The 26,102-nt window shown below is 37.8% G+C and overlaps 1 protein-coding gene across 1 annotated transcript in view; it reads right to left on the bottom strand.

The window, feature by feature from the left end:
- The window catches only part of NDST3 (N-deacetylase/N-sulfotransferase (heparan glucosaminyl) 3), a 382,934-nt gene extending 360,996 nt beyond the window's left edge, over positions 1-21,938 (bottom strand). Inside the window, exons 1-2 of the mRNA XM_006874590.1 lie at positions 21,693-21,938; positions 4,713-5,872 (exon numbers count right to left, since the gene is read on the bottom strand). Of these exons, the coding sequence (XP_006874652.1) occupies positions 4,713-5,693 (981 nt within the window). The 5' untranslated portion in view covers positions 5,694-5,872; positions 21,693-21,938. The remainder of the gene's footprint in view (positions 1-4,712; positions 5,873-21,692) is intronic.
- Between the last annotated feature and the right edge of the window lie 4,164 nt (positions 21,939-26,102).

Below are 26,102 nucleotides of genomic sequence, written 5' to 3' on the forward strand. Positions count from 1 at the left end.
ATGTTGCAAAGACAACTCTAATTCTCTCATTAAATAAAGAGGTACACTTTGTGTTTCAAATAAAAGGGAAAATACCACTTACACTGTGATAAGTATGGTGGGATTTGTGGTTATATGTTGTCCAGTTGGTTTCAAACTTGTAGCAACCTTGTATAGAGTTTCTGAGGTTAGAAATCTTTACAGGAGAAGGAAGTCTCCTTTGTCTCCTGAGGAGTGGCTGGTGGATACAATCTGCTGATCTTGAAGTTGGTAGTCTTATGCATTATTCATAATGCCACCAGGGTTCTTTAATGATTAGTATGTTTTTTGTTAAGTGATGTCAAGTAGGCTAGGACTCATAGTGACCCCGAATAGGGTTTCTGAGGAGTGGCTGGCGAGTTTGAACCGCCGACCTTGGGCTTCATATCAACCTGTGGTCCAGTGCTTATCCTACAGCACCATACAAGGACTCCAATGATTAGTTCAGGAGTTAAAATGTGCATGTTACTTATTATCCTTGATCTCATGCTTTTTCATCTTTCTGCTAGGAAAAGTTCTTCCCTTAAATGAGTTAAGGTGATCTATCATCCTAGTTTTCCTGGAGCTTTCTCTCTGTTTTATCACTGAACTCCCACAGTCCAGGGTACACCAGAATAATTGGCCACCTTAACTTCAATATACTCTCCAGCTACTCTCTAATCTCTCATTTCTCCTTTATGTCAACCTTTCTCTACCAACTACTCCACACTTTCTTTATCCATTTCTGAATTCTCCAGTTCCCTTCTGAACTTAATGCAACTGGGATTCTACCTTTACCATTTCACTGACACTGATTTTTCAAGAGTAACCAATGACCTTTGTCTTCTCTCAAAGGAGATTTCCATTTTTTACTTCAGTGGTTGCTGTGTTGGGCATGCCCTCTTTTAGCTCTTGACTCATAGCTAGCGTTTCTGGATCATCTCACTTTACTTGTTTCCCAAGAATTTACTTTTGATCATGTTCTTCATTCATGACAGAATGATGAAACTGAAATCTATACACACTCCCTGGACTACTCTTGTGAACCAGCCTGTTAACTATTTCTATCTCGTTGACCCACATGCATTTCAATGACACCGAAGTGTTTGTGATGATACCTAAAATTTTTGCTATGTTCCTCTTTCTGTTCTTCCTCTGCTATTGGTATCATCAACAATTACTTACCCGGGCTAAAAATCGTAATGACGTCTTCGATTATACCATTTTTTCACCTTCATTTATCCAATTACTAATTTCTTCAAGTTTACTTCCAAAATAGTTCTTAATCCGTTTTATCTCTCTTCATCCTTACTCCCATTTCTTCATTTCTAGATATTGCCGTATTTTGTATGAATCATCCACCGCTTCCCACAGTTTAACATCATGCTAATCTTGCTTTCGAAATTTGTCCTACACCTTATAGTTGTAGGATGCAACACAAGCTATAGTATTTCCCACAGTATTACTTACATAAAACCATGTAAATATCTTTACTATTATACTTACCACATTGCAAGCTATCACTCTCCCCAGCAGGATAATACACTCATTAGGAGGTGATTAATGTTTTATTTAGGAACTCTGGTAGTGTAGTGGTTATGAATTGTTAACCTCAAGGTCAGAAGTTGGAAATACCAGCTGTTATGTGGGAGAAAGATGAGGCTTTCTACTCCTGTACAGATTTACAGCCTTGGAAACCCTACACAGGGTCACTGTGTGTTGGAACCAACTCTAGGGCACACCACTACTGCTTCTATCTTTTTCCCTATATCCCTATATATCTTAGTTCCATGGAGTCCTGGTATGGCACTGTAGGTTAATGCACCAGACTGCAAAGTCATTTGAACTACAAGGTCGGTAGTTCAAGCTCACCAGTTGCTCCTCGGAAACCCTATACAGGGTCGCTATGGGTCGAAACTGACTCGATGGCACTTAACAACAAAAACAATCTTAGTTCCGTATAGAATGCTGAAGGGATTTGCAGCAGAGTGCTTTTTAGGCTTCTCTGGTGAGACTTCATCTCATAAACTTTGGACATATCAGGAGGAACCAGACCCTGGAGAAGGTCATCATGCTTGGAAAAGTAGAGGATCAATGAAAGAGAGGAAGACCATCATGAGATGGATTGACACAGTGCCTTTAGCAATGAGCTCAAACATAGAATGACTGAGAAGATGGCACAGGACTGGGCAGTGTTTAGTTCTGTTGTACAAAGGGTCAATAAGAATACGGACCAACTTAATGACCCCTAACTAACAACCACATAGCTTTATCCTACTAGTCTTGCTTTGAACCTTGTTTTCTAAAGGGATAGAACTAGGGCTTCATGTGCAGCACACAATAACTTGTTACTGAATGAATAAATACATTTATGCTGTCAGAGAGACTGATTGCAGTGAATCATCATTTTGAGACACAATCACAGATGCAATTTAGAAGTAGTTTATAAACCCAAATAATTCAAAAACACTTTTTAAGCCTTTATATAGTTTAGAAAATATATTCATATCTAAACATGAGCAATTCACAAAGTAATTTACATACGCTAAATTCTCCTTGAATATGTTCAATAGGTCTTTAATTTTCATACTCCTAAAACCATATACTATAGTATACTATAAAGGGACAGTAAAGTTTGCATAAAAACTCAAGATTTATCTATCATGTTTTAAAATACTATAACAAAAATATTTTTAGTAGTTTTAAGGAATTTTATGACAGACATGTACGCTGTTGTTAAGTGCCATGGAGTTGGTTCCAACACATAGCGACACTATATATGGCTTCTGAGGAGCATCTGGTGGGTTTGACCTGCCAACCTTGTGATTCTCAGTTCAAATCCACCATCTGCTCCTCACAGCTCTATATCTTGAAAATATTTTTATACTATTTTGAAATAGAAAAGTTAGCCAAAGAAGCATGCATTGTTTTCAATTTTCAAGTACAAAATAAATGTTTGCACTACAAAAGCTTACTTTTAATCTAGTCACAGTTTCAAAAGTAACTATCAAAAGACTTAATAAAAGCTTATGTACACCATCTTTTCTTAATTTTAGTGAGTTAAAAGAAACAGACTAAAATATTGCTAAATATATGGAATTGATTTCCCTCCCTTCCAATCTTCACACTATTGTTGTAATGTTTAATGATCCTTCTGCTAGTTTTAGTTCATTCAAATAGTGTGATGAACATTTTATTACTATTTCCAGATGCTTAGTGTCTGGAGAAAAGAACAGTTTTTTTGCAAGATGTATTTTTGCCATTGGATTCAGTTCTATTTTACTAGACAAAGTAAAAACAAAGTTATAAACATGTTCTTACTTTCAGTAGCAATTTATATGTACTTGAAAAAGTTAGACTACGACAATAAATTGTAGGACAAATGTTGTTGTTGTTGTTGTTATGTGCCGTGGAGTCGGTTCCGACTCATAGCGACCCTGCACAGGGTTTCTGAGGCTGTTAATCTTTACGGGAGCAGAAAGCCTCATCTTTCTCCCACGGAGCAACTGGTAGTTTTGAACTGTTGACCTTGCGGTTCGCAGCCCGATTCGTAACCACTACGCTACCAGGACAAATATAGATTATTTTAATTTTAAACTTTATTAATACTAAATAATAAGTTGCTTTTGGAATACAATCTAATGAAAATAATAATTAATCATCTTCAAACAATTGTTTTCTATCTAAAGACAGCAATGTAATACACCAAAATATCGAATGCAATTTCAGTGCAGCATGATGAGCGTGAAAAGTCTTCAATGAAATCTGAAAGCTAATTTAAATTCTTACATTTCTATATTAATAGATACATTTGTGCATTTATGCTGCCGTTGTAATATGCTGTTGAGTTGATTCCAACTCACAGTGATCCGATATTTGAGTGAATGATGCTATAGAACTGCTCTCTAGAGTTTCCTCAGGTTTAATCTTTCTGGTACGGCACTGTCAGATAAGCAAACATTGGACTGCGAACCACAAGGTCAGTGGTTCAAACCCACCAACTGCTCCTTGGAAACCTTACAGAGGGTCGGCTATGAGTCAGAATTGACTTGATGAAACTTAATAACAAAAGGAATCTTTCTGGAAGCAGACCACCACATTCTTTTCCCACAGAGCACTAACCTTTTAGTTAGCAGCCAAATGCATAAATACTGATTGCCAGTACTGCTTTGTGTATTCATAGCTTTTTAGTTTTAATTATTCTCATTTTCAGAGTTCTAAAGTATATGATCAGAGAAAGTAAGTTGTATTTGTCTTTCTTAAAATACCTGAAGCTGCTACTTAAGAGATTCATAACTGTTTAAGATATGTAGGAGTATTTACTGTCATTAAAACAAATTCATTTTGATTTCATATTTAAACGAACTAACATCTTATAATAGTAATCGTTGTCTAAGGAAAACAGTTTATGTAAAGGAATTAAATACAATTATGTATACTCTTTAGCTATAAATACACAGAGAACCATTTCAGGATCATGACACATTTAGTCCTTTGGTATAATGTCCATTTTTCTTGCTTTAGAGAGAAGGATATTATCTACTTTGTAGATCTTGGGTCAACAACTCATTCTAGTTTGCTCGAGTTTTCTGGCTCTAGCAATACAAATCCCTTGTTCCTTGAAACTCCTCAGTTCTTGGACAATTAGGGTGGTTGGTCACCCTACTGAACAATAAACAAAAATTTGAAACATGTTTGATATGATACAGACTTACCTTAACATCATTGGTATTCATCCTTGTTCCCTCCTTTCCCACAAAGATGTCATCAATGTCCACCAGGATGTACCTGTCCAAGGACAGTGTCAACCTCTTCCCTGACAAGAAGGAAATGGCATCTATGAAGATGAGCTTGTGCAGCCAAAAGTTCAAGTTGTTGCCAAAAAGAACTCTTTGAATTCCATCATGAAGCCCCAGGTCATGTATGATTGTGGCATAAAAAGCACCTTTAGAGATGGGAGGAAGAAGGTTTTCTGGGGTTTTTACTTTGGCAAATATTACTGGTTGGTAGGCTGAGTTATTGATCTGAAAAACTGTCCAATCAGTTCCAGGCAAAGGACCTTTTTCAAGCTTAGAAGATTTGGTCACATGAAGCAGTGGAGAATGAGAATTAATGCAACAATCTTTAATGGCATGGTTTCCGTATATGGAAAAAGGGAAACCTTTTAACTGAAAGTTCTGAAGACTTTTCTCACTGGCTTTATAGAATCCTATGATACCCACACCATACTCTATGCAATATTTATCTAAAAGACTTTTATTCCAAGAGTCCATATTTATATACTTTAAAATATTCTCATAAATAATGAGAATATATTTGCCTTTAGTTTTGTCTATAAGTGCTGGAAGATCACCCTTTCCAGGAGCAATTTCAATGTGATACTGGAATCTACTTGATTCCAGAATCATAATGATGTCTTGACCGAGGGATGAGTACTGGCTTTCCACAAACACTAGGACTATGGGGTCAGTCCTCAAGGCATCGAAAGGTTTTGCGGTCTTCACTTCCATGAGCCTGTATGGTAGGTGTTGAAGGTCTCCACAATCCACTTCTGTAGCCATCTCAGAGAGTTCAGTGTCTTGTTTGTAGCCACTATACAGGTAGTACGCAGAAATAATAATGCTTACCATACAAAAAGTGGCAAGCAGAATAACCGTCCTTTGAAAATGTCTGTGAAGCTTCATGATAAAACTCATGTTGTATATACTTGTTTTGGACTGTTCCCAACCGAAGCACCATAAAAGAAATAAAAAATAAAAAAGAGAAGAACAAAAGGAATGATGGTGTTTCAGCTACTTCCCCGTCTCAGTCAAGTCTTTATGTCACCATTGCAGCACATTCGTATCACTTGATCACGACTCACAGAAAATATAGCCTGAAAAATAGAATAAATTGATAAAACATTCAGCCTGCAGTATTCAAATGAACAAATCTTTATCCTATATATGGCACAAGTGGCAACTTATTATGCCAGATGAGCTAATGTGTGATATGTAATAAAACTGTTTTGTTTTTCTCAAGTGCTCAGCTACTAATTGAAAGATTGGTTGTTTTAATTCACAAAAGTGCCTCCAGAGAAAGATTGGCAGCCTGCTTCCAATGACCACAGTCACTGAAAACCCTATGGAATTCAGTTCTACTCTGAAAGACAATGGGCCACCATGAATCAGGATTAACTAGACAACAACTGAACTTGGTTTGGGTTTTCTTTTTCCCAGGTCTGGATGAGGACATGGGAGAGGAGGAAAAGGAAAAGGGTTCAGCTGAGCAGAAGTCCCATCTCCACTACAGAGAAGGCATTGGACTAATAAGGCAATTCATTTAATTCATTAAGCCTTGCATCAAACTCTGTAAGCAATACAGATATAAAACTAACCAAGAGTCCTGGTGTGGCACTGCAGGATAAGCACCAGACTGCTCATTGCAAAGTAAGCGGTTCAAACCCACCAGTTATTCCTCAGAAACCCTACGTAGGATCACTATGAGTCTGAATTAATGGAATGGCACTTACCTATAATAATAACATATTTCTATAAGGAACTCTGATGGCATTGTAGGATAAGCACTGGATTGCTAACTGCAACATGGGAACTCCAAACTCACCAGCGATTCCTTAGAAACTCTATACAGAGTTGCTATGAGTTGGAACTGACTTGAGAGTTTAACAAAAACAACAACCACAACATATTTATTTAAGACTGCCTGGTAGAACTGTCAGATAAACACTGGACTGCTAATTTTAAGGTAAGCAATTCAAACCAAGCAGCCTCTCTGAGGGAGAAGATGCAGCTGACTGTTTCTGTAAACATTTACAGTCTTGGAAAACCCTGTAAGTCGGAACCAACTCACTGGCAGTGGGTTGGTTTGGGTTAGGTTTGATGTATAAACTTTTTTCAAAAGTCAGGACAGTCTTGTGGTAAGATAAATAAACGTGAGAAGTAAAACACTTCCCAAGGTGCATTAAACTCTAGGGTCAGTCCATGAAGGCAGTCTTCCTGAGTGGAACTCTATTTCTGTTCTTTTGGGGATATCTCAATAATAATGTGAAAAAATACTTGAAAAGTGCGTTTAAACAACATAATAGAAACAGTTGAAACTTTATGAGCTATCTTGTTATGCTATAATTTCAAACACCTTTCAAGTCTTAGTCACTTTTGAAAAATGTAGGAAACTTTATAATAAGAAACACTGATGCTTCTCAGAGAAGTTTATTAGTCTTATGGTCCTGACACATTGCAAAGTATATATAAATATGCAGATATGCCTGTGTGTGTATAAATTATTGAAAAAAAAAACTCTATGTAAAATTAAGACAGGTCTCTTATCCACAAAGCAGGCTAAAAGTTAGCTGAGTAAACAAGAAACACTGATATTTTATGTATGTTCCACAATATCAAATTAGGTCACTTTAGCTCCAGTATCTTTAAAGTAAAATGACAGGGTCAGAGCAAATGATCATCAAGAATATTTTGTTCTAAAATTCCATGATATCTACCAATGAGATACACAGTGAATGTTATTCTGAATAATGTATACTTACAAATAATATATGCAGTACTGCTGTGGTGCTGTAGAATAAACACTTGATGGCTAACCACAAGATTGGAAGTACAAACCCACCAGCCACTCAGAAACCTTATATTGGGTTGCTATAAGTCAGAATGGACTCAAAGTCACTTAACAACAATAATTGAGTAACATATTTGTATATTGTATCTTTATGTTGTTGTTAAGTGTCATCGAGTCTATTCCAACTCATCACAACTCTGTATAGGGTTTCCAAGGAACAGGTGGTGAGCCTGAACCACTGACCTTGCAGTTCAAATGACTTTGCAGTCTGATACATTAGCTCACAGCACCACACCAATAATACAGCATTATATTCTGACTTATTTACAGATTGCATGTGTTATTTTTTCTGTGAATTACATATTATAGCTCAATCATTTAAACCTTTAGAGTTTCTACATCACTTATTCAAATATTGCTAGGATAACTGTTTATTTAAAATGTAAATGTTTGGCAGAGTACATTTCTGTAAGAAGTTTTAAACTATAAAGCAGACACAGCAACCAGAATGGCGAATCAGAATGTCCAGCTGTTAAGTAGAGAGGAAAGTCTATAATGGAATGGGAGGAGAAATAGACCATGGCAAATGGGGGATCCAGTGTGATAAGCTACAGGAGGTAGAGAGGAGTCTTGAAGGGGTAGAGTCATTTGAAAAGTCATTTGAAATAGAATTATATAATAATTGGAATGAGTACAAGAATGAAAGCAAAGAGTGAAGAAAAATTACAAAAATTAATTTGACCAAGTACGGTGTGTCCCAGATTATGGAGAACCCTGAAAGCCAAACACAGATTCTATGGCTCTGAAAGCCAGCAGGGAAATTTTATACTTTCTGGAGCAGTGAGTTACATGGTAAGAGGGCAAATTTTCAGGAAGATGAATTCATCAATTAAGTGGAAAATAAGTATCAGTGTTTTAGAATCGAGTCTGGTCAACCAGCAAGGGCTCATGTCTCATGATCCAGTCATTAAATGTTAATGATGATCACAGGCCAGGGATAATATGGGGAAAGGGCACGTCTGAGGGACACTGTAAAGAAAGGATACAAAGAATGTGGTAGGATTCTGTTCATGTGATATCCATGGACACCTTCCTCTTTCAAGTAAAATATCAAGTAACCTGACATGCTCTAAAATTAATCTAACATAAATAACATTCTATTCTTTTAAATAGTCTATCATAGTTGTAGCAATCACTGGGTGGTGCAAATGGTTAAGCACTCACTACTTAGCAGAAAGGAGCTCTGGTAGTGTAGTGGTTATAAATCGGCCTGCTAACCTAAGGGTCAACAGTTCGAAGCTACCATCTGTTTCACTGGAGAAAGATGAGGTTTTCTGCTCCCGTAAAGATTTATAGCCTCGGAAACCCTGTACAGGGTCATTATGAGTTGTAACCGACTCAATGGCACAAAACAACAACTAACAGAAAGTTGTTGGTTCTGGTGTATTCACAGCACCTTGGTAGACATGCCTGGTGATCGAAAAGACATTCTTGAAAATCCTTTTGTAGAGTTCTGCTCAACATACATGGAGTTGACGTGAGTTGAACCTGACTCAACTTACAATTGTTGTTGTTGTTAAGTGCCATTGATTCATTTCCAATTGATAGCAACCCTGTATAGGGTTTCCAAGGAGCAGCTGGTAAGCTTGAACTCCCAACCTTTCAATTCAAACCGACTTACATTAATATCATATATATAAATATATAAAGTTACATGGAATTTAAGCAAATACAAATTACCTAGACAATTGAATTTTTACTGTAACTATAGTAATTTCATTTTGATAATAAGTAATTGCACTTTTAAAAGAGTCTGGTGGCACTGTGGGATAAGCACTAGACTGCTAACCACAAGGTCGGTGGCTGAAACCCACCAGGCACTCCTGGAGAGAAAAACAAAGCTATCTGATCTTACAGCCTCAAACCCCTATATAGGGTCATTATGAGTCACAAATGATTAGCTGGCACTGTGTTTAGTTTTGGTTTTTTAATTGCACTTTAGAAAATGTTTACAGGATTATAAATAGCACAATATGCTGGCATATAACTGTCACATCTTCCTTTTTCCTGTGCTTCATTTTTAGCTGTGAACTGTCTTTGACTGAATATAAAATGTATTGCCACATTTTGCATTTTTGATAGGAGCTTTTCACAGTTTGTCCTAATGTAAGAACTGAAAGGCATGTTGCTCACACAATTCTTATCTGTGATAAATCAGAGACGGGGGAGCTTTCACTATTTAGGACAGATACTAGAAGCTATCAAAGTGATTGTCTCTGTTAGCAGGTATAGAAATACTGAAGGACATTTTCGTTTTCATGAAACTTTTCATTTTCAAGTTTTCTTGAGAAGCCAGTGAAATTTCAAAGTATGTCCCTGAGGGTAGGCTTTGGTCTAACATATTTAAATAGAGACATAAGACTGTTCTAAGAGCAAAACTTTTTGCAATTTTTTTCAATGTTACATCAGAACCTACCGTTCCTACTGTAACCTACTCCTGCAATAGCTTCTTCCACTCTCTGCTGTGTCTGCTAGCTCTGAAAACCTCAGGATGCACCGACCTGTTGCTCTTGCTCCTTCTTCTGAAGGAGAGGGCATATAATAGTAGGCAAAAGCAAAGGTGCAGCCTTCTTCCAAGCCCTTCACTGGTGGGGCATCACTAGGAGGGCAGATACCCAAACCCACTACCATCGAGTTGATTCTGACCCACAGCAACCTTGAGTAGGCTTTCTGAGGCTGTAAATCTTTACATAGCAGAAACCATCATCTTTCTCCTATGGAGCAGCTGATGGATTTTAAATTCCTATCTTGCGATTGCTGGAGCTTTGGTAGCATAGTGTTTACGAATCAGGCTGCTAACCTCAAGGTCAGCAGTTTGAAACTACCAGCTGTTCTGTGGGAGAAAGATGAGGTTTTCTGCTCTAGTAAAGATTTACAGCCTTGGAAACCCTGTACAGGGTCACTATGAGTCAGAACCGACTCTACGGTACTTAACAAGAACATCTTGCAATTAGCAATCCAGTGCTTATCCTACAACACCACCAAGGCTCCTTATGAGGGTAGATGTTGTTGTTATGTGCCATTGGTTCAGTTCTGACCCATAGTGACCATATGTACAACAAAATGAAACACCATGCAGTCCTGTACCATCCTCACAGTTGCTGCTACACTTGAGCCCATGGCTGCTGCCACTGTGCCAGTTCATCTTACAAGGGCATGTAGATGGAAAAAATTACTCTCTTCCACATAATTCTCCTTCAAAGCTTTCTCTGGCCTGTCAATCTTCATAAGACCCATTGTGAAAAGTTTTTCTTTTGTACTTCTTGCTGAAATTATAGTAAAATAGTGGTTAAAAATCTGACTCACTGGTCTGACTTGGAAGTTCTAAAATGGTAGAAATAGTGTCTCTTTTTTATATCAAGTGCTCCTAGCGCCAGACCCAGAGTAAGCACTCACTTTTTTTCCTAAATTTAATTGAATAAAAATGGCACATTATGACTCTAAGTTAATTTGGCAATCTATACATACGAGTCCTGCTGTGGCACTGTGGGTTAATGCACCAGACTGCAAAACCATCTGAACTGCAAGATCAGTAATTCAAGTTCACCAGCTACTCCTTGGAAACCCTGTACAGGGTCGCTATGGGCCGGAACCAACTAGACTTAACAATAACAACAACACAAGCATATATTTTCATAGGGGTCCTGGTGTGGCACTTTAGGATAAACACTGGAATGTTAACCACAAGGTTGGCAGTTCATACCCATCAGCCATTCCTAGGAAACCCTATACAGGGTTCCTATGATTTAGAATTACCTTGACAGCACTCTATAATAACAACATATTCTCATGCCACAACTTAATTCTCACAGGTTGCAATTAACTATCAATACAATTACAATTGCTTATACAGTCTGGTGTGGTGCTAGAGTGTAAGCACTGGACTGCAAGGTCAGTTTGAATTACAAGGTCAGTGGTTCAAACTCACCAGCTGCTCCTTGGAAATCCTGTACAGGGTCGCTATGACTCAGAATTGACTTGATGACACTTAACAATAACATACATTCATTTAGGGAGGCCTGGTGTGGCACTGTAGGATAAGCACTGGGCGTGGCGCTATAGGATCAGCACTGGACCGCTAACCACAAGGTAGGTGGTTGAAATCCACAGGCCGCTCCTTGGAAACATTATACAGGGTCAGTATGAATCAGAATTGACTGGACAGCACTTGTAACAACAACACTACATCTATTTACTAGTTATCAACATGGTTTAATTCCTAATAAAATGTTGTTAAATGCAAATCAGTGTTATGCTAACATGGAGAATGACCATGTAAGATCACAAAATGGTGAATGACTACATCATCATATAACTTCCAAATTACATCTTTATATAACTGCCAAGCCACTGAAAATCATAGGCCAGGCACACTGACACATCACCTTAACCATCATAACCAGCATTACTTTCACCTCGCATTTCGGCATTTATTATACCAGTCATCCATTGTTAATGCCCCAAAATATGGCACAGATATTTAACTATTGTCGTAAACGTGAAATGTCGGATAATGAGATTGTCAATAACTGAGGAGGAAGAATCCTGGTGGTTCTGTGGGTTAGGCATTGGGCTGCTAACCACAAGGTCGTCATTGAAACTCCCAACTCACCAGCTGCTCATTCCTCAGGAGAGAGATAAGCTTGTCTGTTCCCATAAAGATTTAGAGTCTCAGAAACCCTATGGAGGGTCAGTAGGAGTTGAAATCAACTCTATAGGCTAAAATATGTGGGATTTGACATCTCTTTCACTAAAAGAACATAATCATAGTATCCCAACATTGAATAGGTAATGCTACTATGACAGATATTAAATCCTTACACACCAAAAAATACCTATCAATTAATTGCTCTGCAATCAGGCATCAAGCATCATGAACACCTGTTTTGGATTTAGTGTTAGACTAGATACTGGGTACATGACAGAAATAATATTAGGAATATTCTTGTCTCCAGAAGTCTGCACTCTATTTGAAGAAAGAACATCTGGCTGTGAAACAATAGCCAACACTATATGACATCAGCATATACTAAGTAGTAGTTTATAGTGCACAGATTATATCTGGTGCAGATTTCAGAAGAGAGAGAGATTAATGAAGTTTAGTGTTAGTTTCTAAGAAGACATTACATAATGGGTAGGATTTGAATATAAGGATGGGGAAAGACTGTCAGGCAAAAGGATTGGAAAGACTGAAGAAATGAAATGATTACAGTATGTGTTCTTGAGAATAAGACTAAATTAATTATAATAAAATATAAATTGGGATGAGAATGAAAAAACTATTTGATAGAAAGCGTGCTGCAGATTAATGTGTCCTTGGAAATGATTGTGAAGAACAAGACTATCAATTTGGAAATAAAGAGCTTAATATATATTTGAACAGAAGACAGACTTAATAAAAATAGTGTTTACAGATGATTAATATTACAGTGACATCCAGAATGGACAAACAGCAGTAACATGAACAGAGAGAGAATAAATGTTACATTGTGCAGAGTGAAAAATAGGTCCTTGAGGGTACCTATTTTCATTGATGATTGAATGAAAGAATGATGATTGAATGAAATAATCCATAAAAAGTTCTTAGAATAGTGTCTGGCACAAAGAATAATTATAATAAATTCCACTCGATGGCACTTAACAACAACATCAATTCATAGTATTGGAGTCCTGGTGTGCAGCTGTAGGGTAAGCACTGGACCTCTAAGTGCTAGATTGGCAGTTCAAACCTACCAGCTGCTTTTTGGAAACACTACAGATGACTGTAATTAGATGGAACCAACTCAATGGCACTTAATAATAGTAGCAACATTCATATTATTGGAAGACTAATAACTCAGTGGTACTTAATAACAACAACAATGTATAAATAATATATGACATGACAAAAGTTATTCTGATGATAGCCAGTAAAAATACACTAAGAGCTCATAAAAAGACAGTGATCCCTAAGTGGTACAAATGGTTAATGCACTCAGCTGCTGACCAAAGGGTTTGATTTTGAATCCACACAATGGTACCTCAAAGAGAAAGGCTTGATGATCTACTGCTGAAAAAAATCAGTCATTGAAACCTTTAGAGCACAATTCTATTATGACATTTATGGGGTCATCATAAACTGGAGTCAACTTGGCAGCAACCTGTAACTAGACACAAGCATTATGGCACATACTAGCCCAAGACCACCTCCCTGTGAGCTCTAGAACTACAAATCGAAAACTGTCATCTTGACATAATAACAAACATTTCCTGCAAAGAATGGGCATTCTAGAGCACTTAATTGTGCTCATGAGCAATGTGTACATAAAACAAATTGGTAGAATAGAGCTAGAGGAAATGAATGGTTTAAATTCAGGAAAAATGTGTGGTAGAATCCTTTTACCATATTTATTCAATATATATGCTGAGAAAATAATCTGAGACATTAGATTATATGAAGAAGAATGTGGCATCATATTTGGATGAAGACACATTAACAACTTGATGATACAACCTCGCTTGTTGAAAATGAAGAGAACTTAAAATACTTACTGATGAAACTCTATATATAGCATATTGAAGACTATAGCCTTCAATATGAACTGTACCTCAATTTAAAGAAACTCCAAATTCTCACTCTGGACCAGTTAGCAGTATCTTGATTAACAGAGAAAAGATTCAAGTTGTCAAAGACTTCATATTCCTTGGATTCACAATCAACATTCATGGAAACAACAGTTAAGAAATCAAATGACTTATCACATCAGGCAAATCTGATGCACAAGACCTATTTAAAGTGTCAAAGAGCAAAGATGTCAGTTTGAGGAGTCAAATGCATCTGACCCAAGCCATGGTATTTTCAATAGCTTCATATGCATGTGAAATTTGGACAATGAATTACGAAGACTGGAGAAGAATCAATGCATTTGAATTGTAGTATTGGATAATATTAGAAGTACCAAACAAATTTTTATTGGGAGAAGTATAGCCAGGATGGTGAGACTTTGTCTCTTACACTTATAGGAGAGACTAGTCCCTGAAGAAGGACATCATGGTTGGTAAAGTGGAGGTTCACTGAAAAATAGGAAGACCCCAATGAAATGGATTGACAATGTTGGCAGCAGCAATGGGCTTAACTGTTAAACAATTATAAGGATGGTGAAAGACCGGAAACGTTCTGTTATGTTGTATATGGTGTCACTATGAGTTAGACCTGACTCAACAGCACTTAACTATAACAACAACATTTTCTGCACCCTGAGTCTTGTTGCCATTGGGCTGCTAGTCACAAGGTTGGTAATTCATACCCATGAGCCACTCCACAGAATAAAAATGAGGCTGTCTGCTTCTGTAAACATTTAGTTGTGGAAAACCTATATAAGGAAAGAATCTACTCAATGACAGTGAGTTTTCTGACTATATACCAGCCATTGTGTGGCTCCACCAAATCATGTCACAAGTATACTTTCAAAAGCATATTTATTCCCCCAAGGATCATCTTCATCTCCCCACAGTCATTTAATGTCTCATTTTCAGAGACATTAAATTTTTTTCTCCCTGATCTCTTTTATCTAAATCAAGGGTGGGAAAACTTTTATCTGTCAAAGTTTGTAGCATCATTTGTGGGACATACAAAATTAACTTAAAAATTATCCTGCTGTATTTGGTCAAATATTTCATTAACTAAACCTTAATGTGATGGCTGGAACTGCAGTTGCCTTTGCAGGACCACACCAAATGATTTCATAGGCCTTATAAGGCCCGTGGGCCAAACATTCCCCACCTGTGATCTAAATAAATACCAAGTCATCTCATTCCATTTCCTAAAACTATCTTATCCATGCAACAGCACTTTCACTTGAACTGCTGAAACAACGAATATCACCACAAATGCTCTTGCTCCTCCTTGCTTTTCTATAGAAATCTGATTGTTTCTCCCTAGCTGAAAAAAAATCTATCAATAGCTGTCTATTTCACCTACTGCTTAAAACCTAAATCCTTCTACATGATCCACAAGACACTGTGTAGTATTGCCTTTTTCCTTTACTCCTCGAGTCTGATAAATGTGTTGTTGTTGTTGTTAAGTGCCATCGAGTCGATTCCAACCCATAGCAACCTTGTATAGGGTTTTCAAGGAGTAGCTGTTGAGTTTGAACCGCCGACCTTGCTGTTCAAATGGCTTTGCAGTCTGTCGCATTAACCCACAGCGATAAATTCCAGGCAAATAAATCAGTCCTCTTTCACCAAATGAGCAAACTCTTTTCTACCTCAGGGGCTTCTCAGACCCTTTTGCCTCGATGTTTTCTCCCTAGTTCTTCCATCTGCTTCTTTCCCCAAAAAAGCACAACAAAAGTCTTCCCTGACTCCTCAGATAAGTCTGGCCTCTCTGTTTCATGCTCTCACTTCACGCTCTTCCTTACTTTTGTAACATGCCTCATAGCTGCATTAACTAGCTCTGTGATATTCTTTGTAATGTTATAAGCTGGACGTGTCTGTAAGTATCTGACCAGTTTACCTTTACATTTTCAGTGTCTAACACAGTGCTTTAAGTAAAAACCTTGTCCATTTGCTGGACAATGAATAAAGAAGATGGTAGAAGAATCTAAACATTTGAATTATTGTGTTGGTGAAGGATATTGAAAGCACCATGGACTGCCAGAACAAACATTTCTGCCTTGGAAGTACAGCCTAAGAATGGTCCTTAGAAGAGAGATGGTGAGACTTCCTCTCATGTTCTTTGGACATGTCACCAGGAGGGACTAGTCCCTGGAAAAGGGCAACATGCTTGGTAAAGAAGAAGGTCAGCAAAAATTATGAAGGCCTCCCATTATATGGCTTGACACTGTGACTGCAGCAACGGGCTTAACTATAATAACAATTGTGAGGCTGGTACAGGACTGGGCAGTGCTTTGTCTGTTGTACATGCGGTCGATATGAGTCATAAGTCAATGGCACCTAACAACAATAACAACAACAATGATCCACCATTAACAAATGAGCATGGTGAGCCTTCCTCTCACGTACTTTGAGAGGAAGCTTATAACAACCCCATGTGTGTAAGGAATTGCTCCACAGAGTTTTCAAGCCTGTGACTTTACGGAAGCAGATTACCAGACCTGTCTTCTAAAGTGCTGCTGGGTGGATTTGAACTGCCAACCTTTTGGTTTGTAATCAAATACTTACCCATGTGTCCCAACAAGGGAGTAGAGATAGCAATTATCTTTGGAAATAAACCATTCCATAAATGTAGTGAAAAATCAAATTTATACAAACATTTTAGAAACTATTGAAAAGTCAGCAAGGAGAATCACCTATTTGTCAATATAACTCATATTTTTGGTTCCCACTAACACCCACAACCTCCCAAAGCAAAAATCAGTTTCTAAATGAAATAAAATCATGCTGAAGCTGTCAGTGCAAGATAAGTGAGAAAAAAGAACGCCATCTGGAAAATGAGTATTAATAACCAAAGAACTTCAGGTTCTAACCTAAATGAAAAATATTTAAAAGATCTTGACAATATCCCTTTTCTCAACATTAACTAGAGTTTATAGTTAGAAATATGCATTTGAGGGCCTCAAATATATGAATTTGCTAAGAGTAATTTAGTAATAATAAAAATTGACAAAGAACATTCTTTTCTTAGGGAAAGAATGTGTGAAATTGCGATGTGTTAATCGAACCCTGCTGTGGTAGGCAAGTAAGAAACTGATTTGCATGGAGTACAACCAAGAATAATACACTCTGTCTCTAGAACTGGGATTTTAGAAAAGATGGATGGGAGAAAAGCTGCACTTGGGGGCATTAGTTTTGTTTGATGTATTAAATGGAAAATTACTTTCTATTACAATGTTCCTTCCTTCTTTGTATTTAGAAATTATGAAGGCAAGAAAATGTTTTGTTCATCTCCCTCAGTGTTATGCCATCCAGCTAGTCAAGAGAGAGAAAAATGATCCCACTACTATTTGCTGCTTACATGAATTAAGGAGGAAAACATCTGACTACTTCCTCTTAAAATGAGCCAACATATACATACTGATATGTGTCTAATAGCAGGGAATATGTGTACCGTGGAGTCCTGGTGTGGTGTTGTAGGATAAGCACTGGACTGCTAACCACAATGTTGGTAGTTCAAACCCACTAGTCACTCCTTGGAAACCCTATACAGAGTCACTATGAGTAAGAGCTGACTAGATGGTACTTAAAAACAACAATAACATATAGGTTGTACTGAAAATGCAGTTTTGAGGCTATAATTCAAACCTCGTCATCACCCCCCTTCATCAGTATCTTTGGTACAAAAGAACGTTATCACAATTTCTCATTAGTTGCATGAACCATAAGATGTAAAGATACAAGATCAGTGTTTGGCCATATTTTAAGGCAGGTTACATGAGTTGGAAAAGCAGAGGCAATCTGAAGAGAGATGTTACAATAAGAACAACAGGGGAACCATGAAGAAATATGATAGGGAGCCCTGAAGAGGTTTGAGGTCCTGGTTCCATTACTCTAGTCAAAGAAGATATCAGTTAAATTCTTCCTCAGTTACTTGGGCACTTTTTAGAACAAGTAATATTCAACCCTATATTGGGCTGGCAGGAAAGGAGAAAGAAATCACCTAAACAAAACTGTACATCATTAAGTAAGATGCTACATTTAATTACTCTGAAATTGTTTTATGCTTAGCACAAAAGTGGGTAAGTAAGTATATCTCGAAGGAATTTATAAGTAATAATTTCATATGTAGGACTCCTGGTGTGGCGCTGTATGATCAGCACTGGACTATGAGCCACAAGGTTGGCAGTTCAAATCCACCAGCTGTTTCTTGGAAATCCTATGCAGGGTTGTTATGAGTCAGAACCGATTCAATGGCACTTAACACCTACAACAATTTCATAGGTAGGGTTAGAGGTAATAGGAATGGTTGATGTTACATATGGAATGTCTTCTTCAGAGGCAATCATTAAGTATAGGTATCTGTATATAATATAGTGTTCTGTAAGTACACACACTGACACTTGACTCTAACTCAACCATTTGCCAGCTATGTGATCTTAGATAGGTAGGCAAACCTATCCTTATTGCCTTCGTTTCTTCAGGTACAAGAATGCAGAATTCCTCACCTGGAAATAATTATAGTACCTCTGGTAGTGTAGTGGTTAAAAATTGGGCTGTGAACCGCAAGGTCAGCAGTGCAAAACTACCAGCTGTTCCGCGGGAGAAAGATTAGGCTTTCTGCTCCCGTAAAGATTTACAGCCTAGGAAACGCTGAAGAGGGTTGATATAAGTCGGAACCGACTCCACGGCACATAACAACAACATCTTAAGTAGTTTTTTTTTGAGGATTAGATGAGTTGAAAATGAATAATGTAAAGTGATTAGAATAGTGCTTGGTACAAGGTGTGGGTATCTACTGATACTTTAATAACTTATATCTCTACAACTAAAAATCGAGAGCCAACAGCACTTATCAGTGAGAGAATATCACAGTTTGTGATATTCTCTAATGTTTTTCATGCATATTCATTTTGTAGACTAATTTCCACAGTGTTGAACAATCAAGAAGTTAGGAAAGGATCTCTGAGGTCTTTATTTTACTGTGAGGAAATAGAGATCCAGATCCATCAAGAGACTTGTCCAAAGGTACACATCTCATGACAGAGCAAGTCCTAGAATCTAGATCTACTTTCATATTATATCCACATACTGTAAATCAGCAGGAAAGAAAAAAATGAAATATATGCAAAATGGATACTCATCATTGAGATGTTTAAAGGTCTTAGACTAGGACTTCAATACTTAATTTTTAAACTCTTGTTTGGCAACATGTAATCAAGAATTACAACCTCATGATATTGTTGACTTTTTTTTTAGATAATTTGTTAGAGACACTAATTGGACTAAGGTCTAACTGATTTTTTTCTAGTTATGAAATTTTCATGAAATTGATGAAAAACATGAAGAGGATAAATCATTCATTGTGATATCCAGACACCTAAGGATATAGTTTCTATTAAGAATAAACAAGGGAGCTCATTTCATATTATTCTGAGGAAATGTTTAAGTCACAAAGGAATTTTGAGCATTGTTCAGACTGATTATCATTATAATACAGATTGTTGGCTTGTGGACTAGCAGCTTCCCCTAACCTGTACAGGTGTTCCAGTTCATGCACTTTAGTGTGGATGATTATTTCCAATAATCACTTATCTTCAATAGCCACATTATGGAGACAGTAAACTTCCATTGTTTATTCCCCATTGTCTAAACTGTTAAGCAAGTAGAAATACAGACATTCATATCATTGAGAATAGTGCTTTTATCTTAATTCTATCTCCTTGTTTTAAAAGTACATACAATGCATTTAAATACAATTTTCTTTTAACTTAATTTTTACTTCAATAAATGCATATCTGAATTTAAAAGTTGGCCCTATTTACCAGAGTAACTGAGAGCCAACTAAGCTTTAAGGAATTCCTATAGTCAGACCCCCTGGATTAATAGAAAATGTATCATGTGTCTATTGCTTTTAAAATCTGAAATGTAAGTCAAACACTGAATAATCAAATTCTAGCTCAAAATAACTCTTCAGCAGACTAAGTAGTCCAGAAAAAGAAGTTCAATTACTTGGTTGTTTCCTCACTATTTCTTTCAACAAACATTTAAATTATACCAAATATTACTTTATTGTTTCAATCTTATGAAACTATATTTTCTCAAGAAAATTTATTTTAAAAGAGAAGGCTGTATGTATAAATATTTCAAATGTGTAGTAAATCTCTCTAGACAAAAGATTAAAGTTTTATTTTATCTAAACATTTTAGTAAACTGAGAATCCTTCATTCTAAAGACTATGAAAGATATTAACTCACCCAGTTAAAAAATCAAAATTTAATTACACACAAGGAAATAACTTTCTGTTTTTATGATCAACAGCATTAAAAAATAAATAAAAATTTCAAAGAGAAATTAGCTACTGTGTTAAATGGAGGAGAAAAAAAAAAGACTTGTATTAGGGCAAGCTTCTTGATATGTTCAGTACTATTTGTAAAGGAGTCTGTTTCAAATCTATTTTTGAAATCTGCTTCTCCAATGACAATATTGATATGGAACTATCCTGGAAGAAAAAGGAAAAATTGTCCTTCAGCTAAATAGGAGATATTGGTGAGTTCTCCACAGAATTCTGCTCTCTTGTGGTGAACAGCATTGCTCAATAGTTGATAATACAATATTTTCTAAGGAAAAAGAAAAGAGTGGGTTTAAGACCACTTTCACTGTCTTAAATGTTTCAGGATCTGTATTTTAATCTAATAAGAAATGTATCTGTTTACTTTGCTTAGGAGTGAATTCTTCAAAACCCTTTTCAAATTACATATGTTGCTATAATGCAATATGTTTATAAAGAATATAGAAAACAGTTCTACTTAAAATGACTCTGACGTTTAAATACTTGCCAGATACTAGAAACAGCAGTTGGATGATAATCTGGATAGCCCCTTAGAGAATGTGACTTGGTTCTTTCAAACAAAGAGCGGACACATTAAATGGAGGATATATCTATTTCCTTTTCATTTCAAGTAACTGTGGCCAATATTTAGGTTCTTTATAGTTACATTTAACTTTATTGATTGCATAGTTTTGAAAAATGAATTGTGTCAAAGTAGAAAGATTTGTAAAGGATAATGACTATATAGATACATAGATAGTCATAGTTTAAATTTCTGATTTGCTTACAAAATTAAAATCCCTCAAGACAGATATGAGGTGCTTAACCCATCTACTGAAGAATAATTACAAGTTGTTGGTGCAGATCTTGAACAATTGTAAGGGATTATCTCTTTATTACTTTAATTTTATGAAAGAGAAGCTTTTAAACTTACCACAGAATGATAAGAGATTCCTTTGTTTCACTTAGCTTAATTAAAAATACTGTATGTCTTTGACATGAATCAAATTTGGCACTTAGTCACCCTGAAATTCTTAGATTGACTAACCTTAATTGAAACAAAGCTGTTATTTCTTATTAAAAGCCCCTACATTTATGAGTGAGTCATTGGAGTAAAGAGTAAATAAATAGATACACTTACCTCGAATTAAAGTTCAAAGAGCTGAAAATGCTTCTGAAAGTTTTCATAGTAAAGAGTCTGAAACAGCAGTAACCACTACCATGGACTCGGGCTTTTTGCCTTTACAAGTGGCAGCAGTACCAGTCCTGGCCCAGTACTCTCATGTTATGTAACACCTTATTAATATTAGCCATCAAACTGCTACCAAGCTGGTGAGGCACTAGAGGGCAAGAGTGTCACATACAAGACCCGTCGCCAAGGGACTGGCTTTGGTACCACTTCGGAAAGACAGATGCTAAGTAAGCTGATAAATAACAGGATGCCCAAACGCAACAAGGAACTTGTAATGTGCCTTAAAGAATATTTAAATATAAATTTTTCTAACTAGCCAAAGAGTTCACAGGTTAATAAATTCATGCAAGCAAATATCCACAGCACGCAAAACTTTCAGGGTTATATTTACAAACCCACAGTCACCCAGGAAGCTATTTTTGTCATTGTCTACCCAAACTTATTTAAAACAGGAGGAAAGGATGGTTAAGTAAAATAAATGTTGGACCAGGCCACCTTCATTTCAAGGAGCGAGAAACTTGTTCTAAGCAACGTGGGCCACCTCTGGGATCCGCATTTCAAGTCGCCAGGTCCAGTGTCTTAGAGAGGACGCCCTGCACCGCCTTTCACCCGTGTTTACCTTGGGCTGCAGCCTTTCTGGTGCATCCTTCGTCTCTGATCCTCTGCCTCCGCAATTTACAGAGATGGCCCTTCCGTTGGCGCCCGGAGCTCCGCTGGAGAAGGTGGTGGGTGACTAGGGTTCCTCCTGGAGCGCGGGAGGCGCCAGGCAGGGAGCGGCTGCTGGGCGAGCGCAGCAGGCGCTCGGGGAATCCTGCGCTCCTCGCTCCGACGCGAACCGCCGCCCCGGACCCGCCCGTCCGCGCCGCCGCCGCTCTCACGCCGCCTCCCGGGGCGCAAGCCACCGCCTCCCAGCTACTGGTCCTTGCGCGCGGGCCCAAGGGAGGGCCTGGGGCGGGAATCCAAGCCTGAGGCTGCTTCATCGGGCGTCCTCAGGCCCTGACTGGGTCCCTTATCATCCTGCCCTAGCAGGCCCGTCCCGACGGTCACTCTGGTGGCGACCACCAACGTTGCGCTACAGTCGCTCCACCGGGGAAGCAGATCCAGTTTCCGAAGCAATTCCACGAAGGTGGAGAACACCCGCCCTTGACCTTGCGGGCAAGGCAACCACTGCTACCCAGTTCCGGGCCATAATGCTGGACTAGGCGCTGTGTTCTGGGCCGCTGTGAGGCAAGGCTGGCAGTGGGGCTTTTTCTCTCTGTTCCCTAGCTTTTTGAAAGGTCATGTGTTCCAGTTCTTGAAGACAATGGAAGGCCAGCTATTAAAATGAAACTTTAACATAGTTTGGTTAGACACCCCAATCCAATAATGTTTTAAACATCTCATCTTGGTTTGCATATGTTAAAGTTTTATTAGATGTGTGGGGGCAGGAAGGGATCTAAAGAGGGAATCATTGTTGTTGTTAAGTGACTTCGAGTCAGTTCTGACTCCTAGCAACCCTGTTATAGTGGACATTTGTGGATTGGCACCCCAGCGCTCTCTTCTCTGTGGAAATAGTACCTCGGGTTTTTTTTTTTTGGCGATCCAACCACCTGCCTACCAGACAGCTTATCTGCATCAGAAGATGTCTGCACTCATGCTCAACAAAGAGAATCATTCTGCCCATCTAGTAGCTAGTACTGGTTTAGAGAGAAGTATGTGGCCCAAATATGGCCCCTTAAAAAGTACTGAATTTTGCATAGTGAAGACGTGAGTTTAGAAATGCTTATGCCACTGTGTGAAGCCTGAGAATGAAGTTTGTCCTAAAGGAGGGAGACCCAAGAACTAGAAAATCTAAAAGCACATGGGGATATTTGAGCTCTGAATCCAACTGTGACTGAAAAAGTTCTACCTTTGGATATTTTTGTATTTGAATCAATAAATTCATTTTTTGGCTTAAAGCAGTTTGGGTTTCCTATTCATTGGAATGGAAAGAAATGCACAGAAATTAATAAATTAATATTAATTATCAACTATTAACTCATATTACTAATTTTATTATTAATAATATTCCAATGTCCTGGAAAAGTTTGTTTGAAATTTTAAAATACAGAAGGCTGCATGGAGAGTGCATTGACTCGATAGAATAACCACTGTACTGCAAACCACAAGGTCTGCAGTTCGAGCCCACCAGCTGTTCTGCAGGAGAAAGATGAAACTGTCAGCTCCCACAAAGATTTTCAGCATCTAAAACACTATCCAGTGAGTCTGAACTGACTTGACAGCACTTAATAGCAGGAAGGCTATATATCCTTCTTGAGTTACAAGGTAGAGGTGTTCAAGAAGTGACTAAACCAACTGTTCATTTTGGAAGCCTAGAAAATTTTCGGTATGTCGGAATTATTTGGCCAGCTGATATGTATTAGATGAGTTTTATTTATTTTGTGCTTCAGTTGGAGTCCCCCTTGGGGATCTGGTGGTGCCTTTCAGGAATTTTAAGAACCTACATTTTGGTCCAGGTGTGGTGCTATAGGATAAGCACTGGATTCTAACCACAAGATCGGTGGTTCAAACACATCAGTCATTTCTAGGAACTCCTATACAGGGTTGTTGTGAGTCAGAACCCACTGGACAGCTCTTAAGAACAACAACATTTTGTTATATGCACTCCTTATCCCAGAGAACCTGCTCTGTCATCCAGGCATCGATACATTCATCTGTTTAGTCACTGAAAACAAAAACTATTGAGCACTTACTAAATGCCTCTGGGGATCCAATAATAATCATTTTTAAGGGGAGAGAAAAGAACTGGAATGAAGGGAAACAGGCACTTTTCCTGCCTACAGCAGCTTATCACTATTGATATAGGTGTAGGAGATGAAGCTTTTCAAGAACATTTCTGAGAATGGATAAGATTTATTAATCCATAAATTCTTGAATGTTCCAGGCTATAAGGTTAGTTAGTTTCAGAAATGACATCCAGTTTTTCTTTGTTCTTATTTCATCATCCTTGCTCAAAAACAAGTAAACAACAACAACAAAAAAAAAACCCAGAAAAATTCTTGTACAAAATAAGATATTTAGTGTTTTTATAAGGAGTCTCAGTGTCTCAATGTTTAAGTGCTTGGATGCTAATTAGAAAACTTTTGTACATGATTTTCCTCCCCTGAATGTGGTATTAGAAGTGACATTATAATACACAGATGGAACTTAAGTGTTTAAGCAAGAAATTTAAGTATTGCTCAATTATTTATTTATTTATTTACATTCTGGGAGAAAAGATAATATATATACTCATTCCGTTTTCTTAAAATTCATGTTTGAAATCAAACATGAAACCCATCAGCAGATTCACCAGAGAAAAAAAGACTTGGCATGTGCCTCCCTTGGAAATCCTATGGAGTAGTTTTAGTCTGTCCTAGGGTCGATATTGTTGTTAAGTGCCATTGAGTCAGTTCTGACTTACAGCCACCCCATATAGGATTTTCCAGTGAGCAACTGTGGGTTTGAATTCACAACCTAGAAGTTAGCAATACAGTGTTCATCCTACAGTGACACGCCAAGACTCCGTAGGGTTGATATGGGTTGGAATTGACTGGATGGCTCACAAAATAATTGCATTTTGGGATTTTCTTCTGCTAAAAAATATAAAAAATTTATAGCTTTTGAAGAGTTTCTGTCCTTTGTTTAAATGCTCCTATGTGAAAGAAAATGTCAAGAAAATAAAAATCTTCACACTGGACCAATAAACAACATTCTTATCAATGGAGAAAAGATTGACGTTGTCAAGGACTTCATTCTTCTTGGATCAACTATCAACATTCGTAGAAGCAGCAGTCAAGAGATCAGATGATGTATTGCATTAGGCAAATCTGCTGCACAGGAACTTTTTAAAGTGTTGAAGAGCAAAGATGCCACCTTGAGGACTAAGGTACGCCTGACTCAAGCCATGGTATTTTCAATAACCTCATATGGATGTGAAAGCTAGACAGTGACTAAGGAAGATCGTAGAAGAATTGATGCCTTTGAGTTGTGGTGTTGGAAGAGAATACTAAAAATACCATGGACTGCCAAAAGAGCCAATAGATCTGTTTTGGAAGAGGTGCAGTCAGAGTGCTCCTTGGAGGCCAGGATAGCTAAGCTTCGTCTCTCATACTTTGGACATATTGTCAGGAGGGAACAGTCACTGGAAAAGGATGTCATGCTGGGTAAGATGGAGGGTCAGAGAAAAAGAGGAAGACCCCCAACGAGATGGATCAGCCAGGTGGCATCATTGATGGCATCGGGTGTGGCAGCGGTAGTGAGGCTGGCCCAAGATTGGACATTGTTTTGTTCTGCTGTGCATGGGGTCGCTATGAGTCGGTTCCGACTCGATGGCACCTG

Source organism: Chrysochloris asiatica, unplaced genomic scaffold (genome assembly GCF_000296735.1).
Source record: "Chrysochloris asiatica unplaced genomic scaffold, ChrAsi1.0 scaffold00288, whole genome shotgun sequence".
NCBI lineage: Eukaryota > Metazoa > Chordata > Mammalia > Afrosoricida > Chrysochloridae > Chrysochloris > Chrysochloris asiatica.